The sequence below is a fragment of the Poeciliopsis prolifica genome, unplaced genomic scaffold (assembly GCF_027474105.1).
Source record: "Poeciliopsis prolifica strain line A6 unplaced genomic scaffold, Auburn_PproV2 SCAFFOLD001, whole genome shotgun sequence".
Taxonomy (NCBI): domain Eukaryota; kingdom Metazoa; phylum Chordata; class Actinopteri; order Cyprinodontiformes; family Poeciliidae; genus Poeciliopsis; species Poeciliopsis prolifica.
This window is the reverse complement of record NW_026562376.1, coordinates 7,386,803-7,400,822: the sequence shown is the minus strand read 5'-3', so window position 1 is coordinate 7,400,822 and position 14,020 is coordinate 7,386,803. Positions and strand designations below refer to the sequence as shown.

The 14,020-nt window shown below is 36.0% G+C and overlaps 2 protein-coding genes across 8 annotated transcripts; one reads left to right on the top strand and one right to left on the bottom strand.

Annotated features, from left to right (window-relative positions):
- The first annotated feature begins 279 nt into the window (after positions 1-279).
- Positions 280-7,288, top strand: zwilch (zwilch kinetochore protein). Its single transcript, XM_055028161.1, has 18 exons — positions 280-436; positions 605-647; positions 745-837; positions 1,546-1,685; positions 1,763-1,953; positions 2,781-2,860; positions 2,934-3,089; positions 3,212-3,283; positions 3,881-3,974; positions 4,071-4,123; positions 4,210-4,312; positions 4,410-4,489; positions 4,587-4,743; positions 4,896-4,924; positions 5,033-5,169; positions 5,264-5,359; positions 5,773-5,888; positions 6,800-7,288. The coding sequence occupies exons 1-18, from the start codon at positions 387-389 to the stop codon at positions 6,886-6,888; spliced, it is 1,779 nt and encodes a 592-aa protein (XP_054884136.1). The 5' UTR covers positions 280-386; the 3' UTR covers positions 6,889-7,288.
- lctlb (lactase-like b) lies at positions 6,594-13,755 on the bottom strand. 7 transcript variants are annotated; one of them, XR_008605848.1, is made up of 16 exons: positions 13,611-13,755; positions 12,830-12,987; positions 12,591-12,751; positions 12,415-12,502; positions 11,443-11,552; positions 11,232-11,360; positions 11,029-11,124; positions 10,901-10,955; positions 10,664-10,825; positions 10,315-10,592; positions 10,099-10,225; positions 9,827-10,026; positions 9,018-9,081; positions 8,665-8,738; positions 7,591-7,635; positions 7,371-7,429 (listed from the first exon to the last, which is right to left on the bottom strand). XR_008605848.1 is itself a non-coding variant. In XM_055028119.1 (15 exons), exons 2-15 carry the CDS (start codon positions 12,954-12,956, stop codon positions 7,314-7,316), a joined length of 1,758 nt encoding a protein of 585 aa, XP_054884094.1. In that variant the 5' UTR covers positions 12,957-12,987; positions 13,611-13,755; the 3' UTR covers positions 6,594-7,313. The 7 variants fall into 7 exon arrangements, 6 of the variants coding, with proteins under 6 accessions (XP_054884094.1, XP_054884087.1, XP_054884101.1 ...); XM_055028119.1 differs by lacking the exon at positions 8,665-8,738 and having other exon boundaries at positions 6,594-7,429; XM_055028112.1 differs by lacking the exons at positions 8,665-8,738; positions 13,611-13,755 and adding an exon at positions 13,072-13,178 and having other exon boundaries at positions 6,594-7,429.
- Positions 13,756-14,020: the final 265 nt, after the last annotated feature.

Genomic DNA, 14,020 nt, shown 5'->3' with positions numbered 1-14,020 from the left:
AGAAAAGGATTGTTTTTTCTCTTGAAGTAGGACCTATTTTTTACACAATGGCGCAGTGTCTTGCAGCGTGAACGGAAGTATCGAACTACTTTACTCTTTTCAATTTCTCTCAAGTAAAAATAATATAAAACAAATACATATATTTATATTCTGTGTGTATGTAAGAAATAAAACTGCAAAGTCCAGGGAAGAACTATTTCTCTTTTTTATTTTCATTTCTCTGACGTGGCTGATGACCTGTGAACTCGTGTCGTCACTTTTCGACTGAGCGCGCGCTTGTCAAACGCAAACAGCATCCTACTATTAGTAAATGTTGATACGTTCAGCCTGTTTTCTGCTGCTGTAGCCACACATTTTGCCCTGTAACACCGCTTAACATTTTTGTGATGGGCTCAAAGGTGGTATCTAGAGCAGAAGAGTTTTCCACGCTTCTTCGGTGAGTTTTATGTAAACATTTTAATTTACCTTTGTTTATCTCAGCGAGAAACTCCAAGCTACATTTAGCCGTAAAACGTTCGATGCGAGGAGAAGCCTTCACTTTCTCTGTGTATTTGTATAGTTCAACTAACGTTGTGCTATGCTTTTGGTTTTGTGCTCGTCCAAGATGTCTCCAGGATGACCAAAGTAGTAATTCATGCACATATGAGGTACTCTCATTTAAAATAATTATTGTTTTATACGTACAAAAACTGTTATTTTTATATTTTTTGTTGACTTTAATCTCTATATATCTTTGTCTTTAAGGAGGACATTCACATTACAAAGATGAATGGAGACAAATTTGCTGCAGTGAATCTGTACTTTGCCAACCAAACAATCTTTGTCTGTGAAAAAGCTGTAAGTTCACTTTTAGAATTAAAAAAATAAAAGTATTTGAAAAATACTTGTATATGTGGTTTCAAATGGATGTTTTCCATCAATCAACCAGTCTTCTTTTATCAAGTGATTTGTACACACATCAAGAGCAACATGTAGTATTATACTCAAGTACACAATAAAAAACAAGCGATAATAGGCAAAAAAAAAAGTGCTAAACAAGACTAAGCATCAGGATAGGAATAACTCAACATATAGCAAGAACCTTAAGAATTTAAGGTTCTTGCTTAAGAATATTATTTTTTGCAAAAATATTTGCATAAAATAATATTTTATTGCAGTGGCAAAATCTATACATGTTTGAAGAAATAACCATTTAGTTTGAGTATATTTAGTGAGAGGTTAGTAATCGTATTTGAAGATAAGAATGCTTTTGGTCAAATCCTTGGCTTTGCAATTTTGACCATTTATGAACAATTCCTCTAAAATAAAGCATTTTTGCAATTTATTCTCAACCCTTTTCTAAGTTGATCAGAACGTTTATTTACTTATCTAGGATTACATTTTTGCTGGGCCATAAATATGATTTGACAGATGAAGCTTGGCGATGAAATAATTTTGCCACTTTTAAATTTACATAAAGCTAAGCTTGAATAGAAATTAATAAGTGATTGAGAGTTTTTCCTCAGTTTTTGCTGATCACTGCAGGATCTTTTCATTTTTTGCTAGGTACCAAAAATAATCGGGCTATGTGATGAGCTAAACACAGAGACATCGAACTGTTCAGCTGAAAATGGTGATGCTGAAGATAGTTGTGATGTTCTCCGACCAGAGCAAGGACCACAGCCACTCACAGTCATAAAATCAAGGTAAACACTCGTAAAACTTTTACCATTTCATCTAAACAAAGATGTGTGTCTAATAATGTTCTTCTCTCTTTCTGTAGACAGTTGCTGTCTTTGTACACTTTATCTCAAAACCCTGGTGTGTCCACTGTGGACAATAACCCCATCTTACACCCTCTCTGGGTGCGATGCGACATGAGTGATCCTTCAGGAACAGCCTGGTTTGGTGCAGAACCAGTCTGTGTATCAAATAAAGTAACCGGGGTCAAATTGTATTCTGTTACCTGCAAAGGTAAAACCGCTAAAAATATATTTCCTCCTTGCTCAATCATTAATTAACTGCAAATTCCCGGTGCGTTCAATTTCCCTTTCCACACTCAGACCTGATTATTACCAAAGCTTTAGAATCAAGTATTTCTTAAAGAGAACCTGTCAGATGACATGAAGTAGACTACAACATGTCCAAAAGCAACATATTATGTTACAATCTACAAGAAATTGAGAACAGATGAAAAACAGTCATTGACATCTATATGTGTGGCATTGTTACAAAGTCACTCTACAGAAAGAACCATTGTCCACATTAGAAGCAAAACAAAAACAAATAACATTAGAAACCTTCCTAGGAGTGGCCAGTGTATTAAAATTATCTCAAGAGCCATTCACAGACTAAAGATAACAAAAGAAGTCTAACATTAAAGCAGTGCAGGCCTCACTTGCTTCTGCTAAGATCAGTGTTCAGACCAAAGTAAAAAAGTCTCACATTTGCTAAAAAAAAAACCCAAAAACATCTTAACCATCTTAATTAACCATATGTTAATTAAAACATTTTGAAATAAATACTGGTAGCATGACCTTAAGCAGGCCATTCCTGTTGGTGAAACATCTAGAGAGGTGAGTTTTATATCTTCAAAGGAAAATGGACATGGTTGTTTTGGAAAGCTTTTTGTTTTACTGTAACAAAATCACTTGAAAACTGTATTTTGTGTTTGTAGGCTGTCTGAATCTGCTGTTATTTGTTCAATGATCTGAGTTCAATGAAGGAGAAATGTGCAATGGGGCAAATACTTTGGTGGACAAAGGCTTCGACTTTGTCTCTGATGAACAGTTTGTTTTCAGGTTCAACTGTGGAAAAAAAATCTCTTGTGACCTTGGACGAACTGAAACAAATGCACAAGAACAGACATCATTCCTCCTCTGTAAGTGGGTGTGTTTCCTATGAATTTACTGCATGAGTGATAAGTTGTTTACTCGGTCTTTCAATATTTATAGATGGGGATCAAAGGTAGTGCCAGGTTCAGTTTGTTTGGGTCCACCGTTGTGGAAAACACCACAATCGAGTCACAGAGCAGCGTGACAGTGGACTTCAAGTGGAGTCATGTGGAGCGTATTCTTGAGATCCCTCCTCTGTCCTCTACCGCTACTCTTGTAAGCTGCATGCAGTCAACCACATTTTGTATATTTTGAAAAACAGTAAACTAGTCAGATATAAAAAAAAATTGAATGTTTTGTGATTTTTATATTGTTTAATGTTTTTGTTTGCTTTGCAGAATATCAAAGTTGTTTGTGGAGACATGAGAAGTCCCATGTTTGAGATGTACAGGGAGCTAGAGTTTCTTCAAGTTTGTACTTCATTTTATTTTCAATCCTGATACTGGCTGTCTGCGACTGAAAAATTACTTTATGTAATGTTGTTCTCTGAAACATTTTAAATTAGAGAGAACAAGATTCAAATGTGGGTTTCTTCAAGGTTCTACTCTTTAGCCACTAAATTTGTACGAGTATTACAACATACCATGACTTTATATTTTAGTGTCCACAGAGTCTCTTACGATCAGTGAGCCAGTGTGTCCAATGTATCAGGTCCATTAAGTAGAAATACATGTCTGTTGCCAAATTAGTATATTACCATCTTGAAAATAAATTGTCTACAGTCTTATTGTCACATTCTCAAAATAAAACATTTTTTAGAACCCATAAAGGTAAAGAATGGTACAATTTTGTGAATTCTGTTTTGTTACGTCTTAGCCCAGTTTTTGTCTTTATTCTTTCATGCATTTCTGTTTTTTTTTTTGTTTGTTTGTTTGTTTTCTTCATTTTAATTCATATATCTGTAAAGTATTCTGGATTTCTCTGTGTGTGATTTGGTGCTATGCAAATAAACCTTCCTTGACAATGAAAGTTTAAATAATAAATTGATATGTTTTCTGCTGTTTCAGACTCTAGCAAATGGTTTGAAAACAGGTGAGACTGAATGGATGGAACCTGTGGAAAGCACATCTGCTGTAAACCTGACAAAGGTCTATCTCGAAGGTAAATTTACCCCCCCCCCAAAAAAAATAAAATAAAAATAAATTAAATGAACAAGAAAGGCTGTCATGTTAATGTTGCTTTCTTTTCTGCTTGCAGAGCTTAGGAACATGGCGAAAACACTACAGGATCAAGCTGCCAAAACAGTTGAGGTATAATAATTGAAACATAATTTTGTTTGTTAAATACAAGAAGAGATGTGAGACAGTTACTATGTTTTCATCTTTTGTTGTTAAAGACGCCAAAGCTGAAGCCGGAGGCGGATCCTTCCATTTTCAACTCCTTCTTGGAAAGAGGAGATTTGGATTTTGCCGAGCAGCTTTGGGTCCGGATGAGAAAAAGTACTATTTACATATTCTATTTATAAATTGTAAACAACACTGGAATCCATCCATAACATCACCTTGGCTACCTTTTTTTTTTTTTTTTCCTTTACAGGTGTGACTTCATACCAGGACATCGGCGACTGTCTGAAGCTGGTTATCGAAGCTCTACGATACGATGACATCAAGCCCTGGGTATGAAGAGACGTTACTCTGGCCAACTAATGTCATACTCTCAAATGCGACCAAGTTTTTAAGTTGTAAAATTGTTTTTCTTTTCCTGTGCCTCCAGATTCACAGAGACAGCAGCAGCTCCCTCAGCAAACTGATCCTTCAGTCTTACCACCAGCAGATTGACCACGTGTCTCTTACAGGCATCACCCCGGTCATCATGCTACTAGAGGTGGGATTAGACAAAATGAGAAAAGACTACATTAACTACTTGATTGGTAAGCTTTTTTCATATTTCCTCTGAATTTTATTTGTAAAACATAAATGTGAGGTTTATTTTTAGTAATCAGTGATTTAATAAAGCCTTTCAATATACCATGTTTCACAAGGATTGCAAAACAAAACTCTAATCATTAGTTTTTTAAATCAGGTGAAGAATTGACAACTTTAAACCACCTGGTAAGTTCAGTAAATATTTTTTCATTCCATATCTGGTCAGTGTGTACACATTGTGTTCATATAGTTTCAAGAAAAAAAAATTACGCAGTAATAAATTATACTCTACAGTACTACTACCTGAGCACTGAGGTTGATGTGCAAGAGCAAGTGATCAGACTCAGTAAACTGCACCACCTGCTGGAAATAATAGTGACCTGCGGCACATTCTTGGGCTTGCCTTATGACCGGCAATTTGTCCTCACACAGTAAACCCCTTTACTTTTTCTCTTAACTTACGAGCAGGAAAAATGCACATTTTATTAATAAGAAAAGCAATCAAATTTTTTCCCCCCCTTACAGATCATGTCTGAATCACTACAAAACATCGACATATGACGAGGAACATGAATTCAAGCTGCAGATCAAACCAGCCTTGATAAGCCATTTCTACCAGAAGTAAGGATTACAACCTTTTGCGGAATGTTAAAATAATTTGCAATATTCTCTCATGTTTTAACAGGTTTGTTTGATATAATTTTTGCAATTTTGTAGACCTGAACTAAAGTTGATGAATGTTTAAAGTGTCACATGGTGGTTTGAAAAACTATTGCAGAGCAATAATTTTGCAATAGTTTAATCTTTTTTCTTTAAGAACTAAAAGATTAATGCATTTTTATTATAATTTTTATGTTTATGGTCACAAAGTGTTGGATTAAAACAAAACTACTTCTTTATTGCATAACTTTTACAAATAGTATTAATTTCTAAAATATTTATACTTGTATATTAATTCCCATGAGTCAAAACTTTAGAATCACATTTTGTTCAGTTTTTTTTCCTACTTTTAATTGGGTTCATGTTTTCCTCAGAGAGCATCCCATATTGTGGGGAGTTGAAATATCCAGTGGTCAAGGTCTTCGTGAGGTGCGGACGTCCTTGCAGCTCAGTGACAAGCCACTGGTTGATCATGTCATCTTTGAAACAGGTGATTTACATGTACCTCTCACTGTATATCTGCAATGCTGGGCAGGTATTTATATACACTTTTCATTGACAAAAATCCCATTAGTTTGGAGATGATTTAGATTAAACGATAGAATTAATTGAAACATCCCTGATATTTGTTCATATTTGGTGCAGTTTACACTTAATTTGCACAAATTAAAACAGAGTGCAGCTCTGTTTGTGTTTTATCTTCATGGTCTGATTTTTGTAGGTTAGCTCTATTAAAAAACAGACATGCTAAAAGTGGTAACATAAATACTGCAGCTGCTGTGTCACTATAAAGGTTGTTCAACCAGTTTTATATACCCATAACCTCCACTAAATAATTTGGTCTGTCTGCTGTAGTTGTATGTTTAGCATGTGCTTCTCAGCTACAGGTAAATTTCATCCACATTTGTCCTGCACAGAGAAAATATTTGTCACATTTTTCCACATCTCAAAGCTTCAAAAGTCAATTTTGATTGTGCCAATAAAATGGCTAAACCTTTGAACGGTTTTGAAGAGAGAAAGGGAAAACAAACTTTATTGTAGCTTCAAGGATTTCACATTATTCTTTGTTTAACCTTCTCAAAAGGAATATCTTTTATAGAACCAAAAAAAATTATTTTACACACTTTTACTATTATGCTAAAAGTTGTGAAAAATATATTTGATGATAAAGACAGACTAGACAGGGAACACAGAATGCAGCCATCAACCTTTATTCAAGTTTTCTACCTGACCTATTTCAACATTTTAAAGCTTGAATAACAGGCATGTAACTTTGGGGACAGCAAACCGTAGCCTCATCTAAGGAGGCTATGGCTGGCCATGATGAAGAACAGTATGCACACTGTTATCCACTGTAACACCCCGGTAAAGTCTATTTTTCTTTTTGATTGTGTTTTTTAGATTTTCCAAATGAAACTATAAACGGAGACAGTGAGGAGCCTGCCTTCTTTTCTACTACGATGTGCTGCAGCTTCAACAGCTTTGCGTAAATGTACTATTTGTATTTGATATCATCATTAGCTGCTAATATGTCTTTATGTCTTTTGGGGTTTTTTTTAGACTAGAGATGTCAGTTTTTCAATGTGACTGTTCAGGGGTTTCGAAGAGGCCATCTGTTGAACAAAGCTTGATTTTGATAAAAGCACAAATTAAGATATTTTCCAGCAGCCTTCTCATACAACTTGAAAACATAGCATGTTGTAGATGCATTTACCACAATCTTTGCTTCTAGGTTCTACATTATCTGTTCAAGCAGTGTTTAATTTCTCTCAGCAAACACTGAATTCACATCAGATGAATAAAGTTAGCGTTTCAATTTAAAGTCAGCTCATAAATGTACTTGTATCCACACAAAAATGAGTAAAGAAATAAAGCAGTAAAGTTCCATGACCATGTTCATGATTTTAAACTCCTCTTAGTTCCTTCTTCGCAGCAGAAACATGAGCAAAACGGCGCTGATCAAAATGGAGAGTGTGCACACTGTGGGGATGACAATCTCAGTCACCATCTCCATGTGGCTGGTCAGCGGGTCTGCAAAACACATTTATGCTCATTATAAACTCTTCACATACGCAGACATGGCTTAGAAAACTAGTGTAAACGCTCAAGCACAGCACTCAAAGGGTTAATATTTCTCGCCTACACAGAATTACACTTTATCTGATTAACTGTGAGCATGAGGGATTTCTTACCATGTATAAGTCTTAGAATATTGGCAGCAGTACTCCGCTGTTCCTCTAATGAAAGAAGAGAAAGTACTTAAAGGTGATTAACAACACATTAACCCTTTGAGGACTGCATGCAGCTGCTGGTTGGAGTATTTCAGAAAGCTGCAACTTTATGTTTAAGGCTGTGACCAAGTACTTGAACCCTAATTGATTTTCTTTGTTTTTGTTTTTGTTTTTTTACATGTTTTAAAGCAAAGAAATCTTTGATATCAGAGAGAGACAAAAGGGAAGCATCTGACATAAAACTAATGCAGAATTTTGGTAAAGTTTGGAGATAATAGAGGGATGAGCTGGAGCTGCTCCCTTGAGCAAAACAATATAGAAAAATTGTCTGGCTATGAGTTGGGCACCTTAAGTACTGCAGGAGCATCCACGAATAGCTAAAAATATTAAGGTTTTTGAGGGATTTAGTTGAAGTACAGAATTAAATTAATATCCTGTGACACAACAAAAACTCACTGTGTCGATGAGATTTTAAAATTCTGCAACAAAAAAGGGCCAAAATTCCTTCACAATGATGTATTACCAGCTGTTGCAAAAACACACGTAACAGTTTTTGTTGGCAAGGGGGGAGCAATCTTCATGGTGGCTTAGATTGATTTGTATAGCTGTAATTGTACTTTTTTCTGATATTGAAATGTATTTGTTTATTAGAAATTTAGTTAAAGCAACAAAAATTTAATTTTGCTTTCTTTTTTGCGCAATGAAGATTAAAGGAATTCTGATTCAAAGCAAACTCAGAATAAATTGGCAACCAAGCATTTTTCGCATCAATCTATGTGTCTTCACTAAAAATAAAGATATCAGTCAGTTGTGTCTAAATTCAGCTCTTATAATTTGAAATATATTATTTGGTTAAGTAAGTTGTCCTGCTTGCTGAAATACTCTTGATGCACAAACAAAACAGAACAAGTTTGCATTATATATGCAAGACAGAAGCTTGTTTTAAAGCTACTTGTTAAGCAGCAGAGGCCTCAATGTTAGTTTTTAAACAACTCAGTCAAAAAGAGATATGTGTGAAATTTAAAAAGTGTATACCCTGAAGTTCTAAACTTCATCATGCACTGGCCAAACCTTTGGCATCTCAGCATGTTCCTTGGATTTTCTTCTAGCTGGAAGGGCAAACAAAGAAGATATCTCAAATATTCTGCAAGAAACTCTGAGAATTGGGTTTTTGCATTTTTATATATATTGTAAAATATATTATAACATATATTTTTAAAGTAATTGTTGAAATGTGCTCTGAAGTCAAATTCATGTCAAATTGTAATAACTTCTGCCTATCTTTGTTAACAACCAATTTTATTTCCAAATCTTTATTTGTTTACCCCAGCTAGTTGTTAATCTTTTGTCACAGACAAAATTGTCACAGAAACCAAAGATTAACTAACCTGCTGCTAGTAGCTGGTTGCTGGAAGAACACATCTCAACAGCCTTCCTCCTCCAGTTTTCAACCTGTGAATATTAAAAAAAAAAAAAAAAGATAGACTTGGGCTGAACACAATTTCCAAATGTTACTTGAAGTTCTAAACTTCATCATGAACCGGGCATTGTGCACTGCATTGGTACTTGATGGAATAGTGGATCACATTCCACTAAGAACTGGTTCTCTTTCACAAGAAGCTGATGTATTATCTATTATGTATAGTGTTTTCTATAAACTGTTACTTATTCCAGAATAGAAACTACATTTTCATGTTTATTATCTGAGAGCAAAACTGTAGAAACAAATGTAACAAGTTCAAAAATAAAGCATCTTAAAGTAGATTTTTAAAATATTTGATCATATAGTCGTAATACTATGACTTTATTTGTTTTTTAGTTGTGGGCATACTGATGATGATCCTGACTGCAGTTATTCTCTTATATGTCTGTCCATAAGGTACATTTTTTTAGATTTTAGCTAAATGTTTTATTCAGTGATTAAAATGGATGACATTAATGTAAAATCTAATTTTCAAAATGGATATTACGGCTGTTATTGTACTTATGAAAATGTTAATTGACATTTTTACATCCAGCTGTACCTACCCATGCAGTTGACTCTGACTAGCAACAGGCCTTTTAAAAAAATCCTTTCAAAAACTTAGAAAGGCCTTAAGTGTGATTCAATCTTTGGTGTGTATATCAAACTATATAACCCCCCGTCCAACATATATAAATCCCTATATCTGAGAATTTAAAATCATAAGTCTCTCACCTCTCTTTGATTTGGAAATCCATTGGAGCTGATGATCCGTTTGTAAAACTGCACAGAAGCTTTTGGATATCGAGGTTTGTTTTTGTTCCTGAAGTCCACATAGTACAAGCCAAATCTCTCGGAGTAACCTTCATCCCACTCAAACTTGTCCAGCAAAGACCATGCAGTGTAGCCCTTTACATTGACTCCATCTCTTATTGCTGAGTGACAAAGAAACATGATTAAATACCAAGTTAATCTCTCATTATTTTATATTTTTTAGAATCCCTCACCTTTTAGCATCTCATTGATGTAGTCTTTATAATATTGTATCCTCCATTCGTCACACAGCTCTGTGCACATCATCTTCTCAGAAACTCCATTCTCAGTCACGTAAATCATTGGGTTCCCATACTGAGTCTGTGGAAGGAAGAAAACAGTGCAGCTTGGCTTTGAACTAAGCCAGTCAGTTAAGATTCAACGCAAATAAAAACATCTCCACTCTGTACCTTGACAAAATTCAGCAAACGTCTGAAACCCCATGGCACAGAGTACAGCCATTCTGACCCAGGATCAGGCCACCGCGGGTCCACCAGCTCAGCCAGGTCACGGTCGGTGAAGTAGCTGTTGCTGCTTCGGCCTGTTGGATCATTCCTGTGGGTGATGTACCGGGTGGTGAAATGGCCGATGCCAAGGAAGTCACACGTCCCCTTTATGTAGCTCTTCTCTTGTGAAGAAAACGCAGGCAGTCGAGATGTCCCAAGCCCCTGCTGCACACTCTTCCTTCCTGCACAACACGGTTGATTAGGCATCTCTTCAGACATTTCGGCAAGATTAACTTTTTACTGTGTAACTCACCGACAAAGTCTTTCATTACTTGAGGGTAGTCGCCATGAAAGATGGGTGTGGCAAACCAGCCCAGATAGAACTGTACATATCGCTCTGCTGCTTCAATGTCTTTCTGATTGCTGATATCCACCGGCTCACCCCAGTCCCCCGACAAAGAGATGCCCACCAGACCTGCAGACATGCAGAACAGTTCTCGGGATTTAAAAACCCACTGCAGGTTGAATGTTACTTTTCAACCTTGTTCACCTTTTTGTTTCCCCCTCCACTGTGTATCATAAGTGTGCCAAACTTTGGCATGTGCCTGCATGAAAAAAGATCAAATTTAAGTTTAATTTGTTAGCTTGGTTTGACTGATGGAACCAGAATCTTAATACCTTTATGATGTGATGTGCAGCTCTATAAGCCCCAGTTCCTCTCAGCTTCATCCCAGGAGCATGTTCACCTGTCTCATAACCTTCAACAGCCACAGACTGTAAGTGGATGTTAAGTAGAGAGACAGCTTCTTAATTGCCTTATTCAACTGGAGTGAGTAGAGCAATCCTGTTGCAAACTTCAAAGAACAATGTTTCAAACACACCCATGGATTGTTGAAAGTGATCCAGTGCTTTACTCTATCACCAAATTTTTCAAAGCAAAGGTTGGCGAAGTCATTGAAATGATTGACCATACTTATGTTTTGCCATCCACCATATTTTTCTTGTAAAACCTAAAAGAGAAAACGATACAATACATAGTTTAGAGACACATCAAAGTTAAAATGCGAGATGGTCAGCATTAAACACACCAACCTGAGGCAGATCCCAGTGATATAGCGTAACAATGGGAGTGATATGGTTCTCCAGCAGGTGGTCAATTAGTTCATCATAGTACTGTATTCCTTTTCCGTTAACATGGTCAGCTGCAAATAGTGTCGAAGTTTAGAGCAAGGATAATTCTTTACACAAAACATTAAAAATGCCAGATAGAAGGATTCGATCACCTAAAATATTCCCACATCTTTGGATATCATTTAATTTGTTTTATTGGGATAAAATGCAATAGAGTTAACTCAAAGAAGTACATAATTGTGAAGGGGGAAAACGTATTGCATGTTTCAATATATTTTTCTACAAAACAAATTATAGAAATTATGAAAGGCACTTTTATTCAACCTTCCTGAGTCAAAACACATTTTTGATACAGTTGTTATAGATGTTTGAGATCTGTCTTTAAGAGACTGAAAGTTTTGTCCTTTTTAATTTTATTTTATATAGCATCCATTTTCAGCCCTTATCGCAGATTCTCAATTGGATTTAGGTCCCCTTCACAATTATTCTAATACATAATTATGCTTTAAATACCAACATTATATTGTATCTCTGTGACTGTCTGTTTAGCTAGAAGAGTAAATTTATGTTAATCGCTTGAATTTTGTAGGTTTACATTGGCTTTTCACTTTTGATTTTCAACAATAAATTGATCTGTGCTCTCTGAGATATTCAAATGTTTGAATATAGCTTTATAACCTTCACAGAATAGCTGTATTAGTATTCAATCACACATGCATAGCATATTTTCTATTCAGTGGTTAGCAAAGTGAGTCGGTTGGAAATGCAGACCAAACTAACAATAAATGTATTTGAATTGTCCTGAAAATCATAGATGCTTTTCCTTTCGCTTCAAGGTTATTTGTTACTTTGTTTTGGTCTACTAAATAAATTCCCTAAAAACATCTTAACATGTCAATAAAAAAAAGAAAAAATGTGTAAGGCACTACTTACACTTTACACCAGTGGGAATAATTCTGGGCCATGAGATAGAGAAACGATAGTGATTCAGCCTTATCTCCTTCATCAGAGAAATATCATCCTGAGCAAAACACATGCAGTGCAATGAGATATTTGTGCCTTCACACAACACAAGCTCCTGCACTTCTGAAATCTTTCTGAATCCTTACCTTGATTTTGTAGTAGCTTTCACAGGAGGAATCCCCTGTGTCATTTAGTTGGATTTTGCCCTTTTTGTGACTGAACACATCCCAGATGCTCAGACCTTTTCCATCTTTGTCCCAGGCTCCTTCTGTTTGATAGGCTGAACCTCCGGCACCCCACGAAAATCCTAACAAACGCAACAGTCAATCAACTTGGTCATGTTTGGCAAAATGAACAACGGATTTTGCAGAAAATAAGAGAATACCAGTTGGAAAAGTGCCATAATAGAAGGAGCCGTGGTTGTTCTTTGTCCAGTCGAAGTCCTCAGCCGCAGACAGACACAGCACCAACATAAGCACATGGCACACACTGTCGCCACAGCGGGGCTGCATGGTTCTCCTGCAGCAACTGATGAGATCTTCTCTGATGTATGAGGAGGGATGAAAGGTCATTCAGTAACCACATTTAATCATATGAATAGACAAACACAACACAACCAATACACACTTTCTTGAAAATGAAGGATATTTGTTTCAGGGACAAACTTGAAAGTCCATAAAGAGTGATCAAGCAGTCTAGAAGCATCCAGTGTGATGGTCTGTGGGGGGTCTCGGTCTCCTAATGCAAAGCCAAATGCCTCTTTTCAAACTCAATGGAGTGTGAGCTCATCGTGCTGAGGCAGACAGATCCTATACAAACTGTGATTTCACCTCTGTAAGCAAAGCTAATGTTTGAGAGGCTGATACATTTACACTCAACACTCACATAACAATGCAAGGATGTTTCTGCACAAAATAATATGGACATTATTGTGTTTTATGGTATTTAGATGGAGATTAAATGCTAATTTTAAAAAGCTGCCAACATTTAAAACTAGTGAAAACAACACTTGAAATATCAAATTAGAAATAGAACCTAATATAATGAATTTGATATAATTATTTTTTATTTTTTGCTTTAGCAATAGATATCCATTATTCAATTCATGCATGGTCTTTTACAACTTTCCCAAATGTTACAGCTCCAAACCATCTTTGCCTATTTACCTGTAAACCCTATGAAGACTGCATTGACTTGAAGCCCGGATAAATTCGTTTGGGAGTGAGAACTCTCCCAAAGCAGCAAAAGATGTAGAAAACTCGACACATCTAATGGAGAAGTCTCCACTGCCTGGTGTGGCACCACTCTTCTCCAGAGCTGTTCCCTGCAGGCAGAGTGACTATTCGCAGCATTGTGAGACTCAATGTATTGTTTTACCTGTTTAGAAAATGCTGAATGGTTTATTCAGTTGAAAGTGTTTGCACTGCATTCCCCATTTATCGGAGTCAAATGAGGACAAGGGATATGCATCAGCTTTGACGCAAACGAAGCCCTCAATTTGTACCTAAAATAATTTGTGATTACATGAAAAGTTGTGTTTTACCAGATTTTATATTAATTTACAATTGTTAATTTG

What these genes read in the sequence shown, in the direction of transcription:
- zwilch (XM_055028161.1), top strand. Translation starts at nt 387, where the DNA reads ATGGGCTCAAAGGTGGTATCTAGAGCAGAAGAGTTTTCCACGCTTCTT. An exon ending in GACAAAGGTCTATCTCGAAG is followed by an intron (nt 3,975 to 4,070) that starts GTAAATTTACCC and finishes TTCTGCTTGCAG; the next exon opens with AGCTTAGGAACATGGCGAAA. An exon ending in AAGCTGCCAAAACAGTTGAG is followed by an intron (nt 4,124 to 4,209) that starts GTATAATAATTG and finishes TTGTTGTTAAAG; the next exon opens with ACGCCAAAGCTGAAGCCGGA.
- lctlb (XM_055028107.1), bottom strand. Translation starts at nt 13,016, where the DNA reads ATGACCTTTCATCCCTCCTCATACATCAGAGAAGATCTCATCAGTTGC. An exon ending in TATTCCCACTGGTGTAAAGT is followed by an intron (nt 11,553 to 12,414) that starts GTAAGTAGTGCC and finishes CACTATTTGCAG; the next exon opens with CTGACCATGTTAACGGAAAA. An exon ending in TATTCTAAGACTTATACATG is followed by an intron (nt 7,430 to 7,590) that starts GTAAGAAATCCC and finishes TGTGTTTTGCAG; the next exon opens with ACCCGCTGACCAGCCACATG.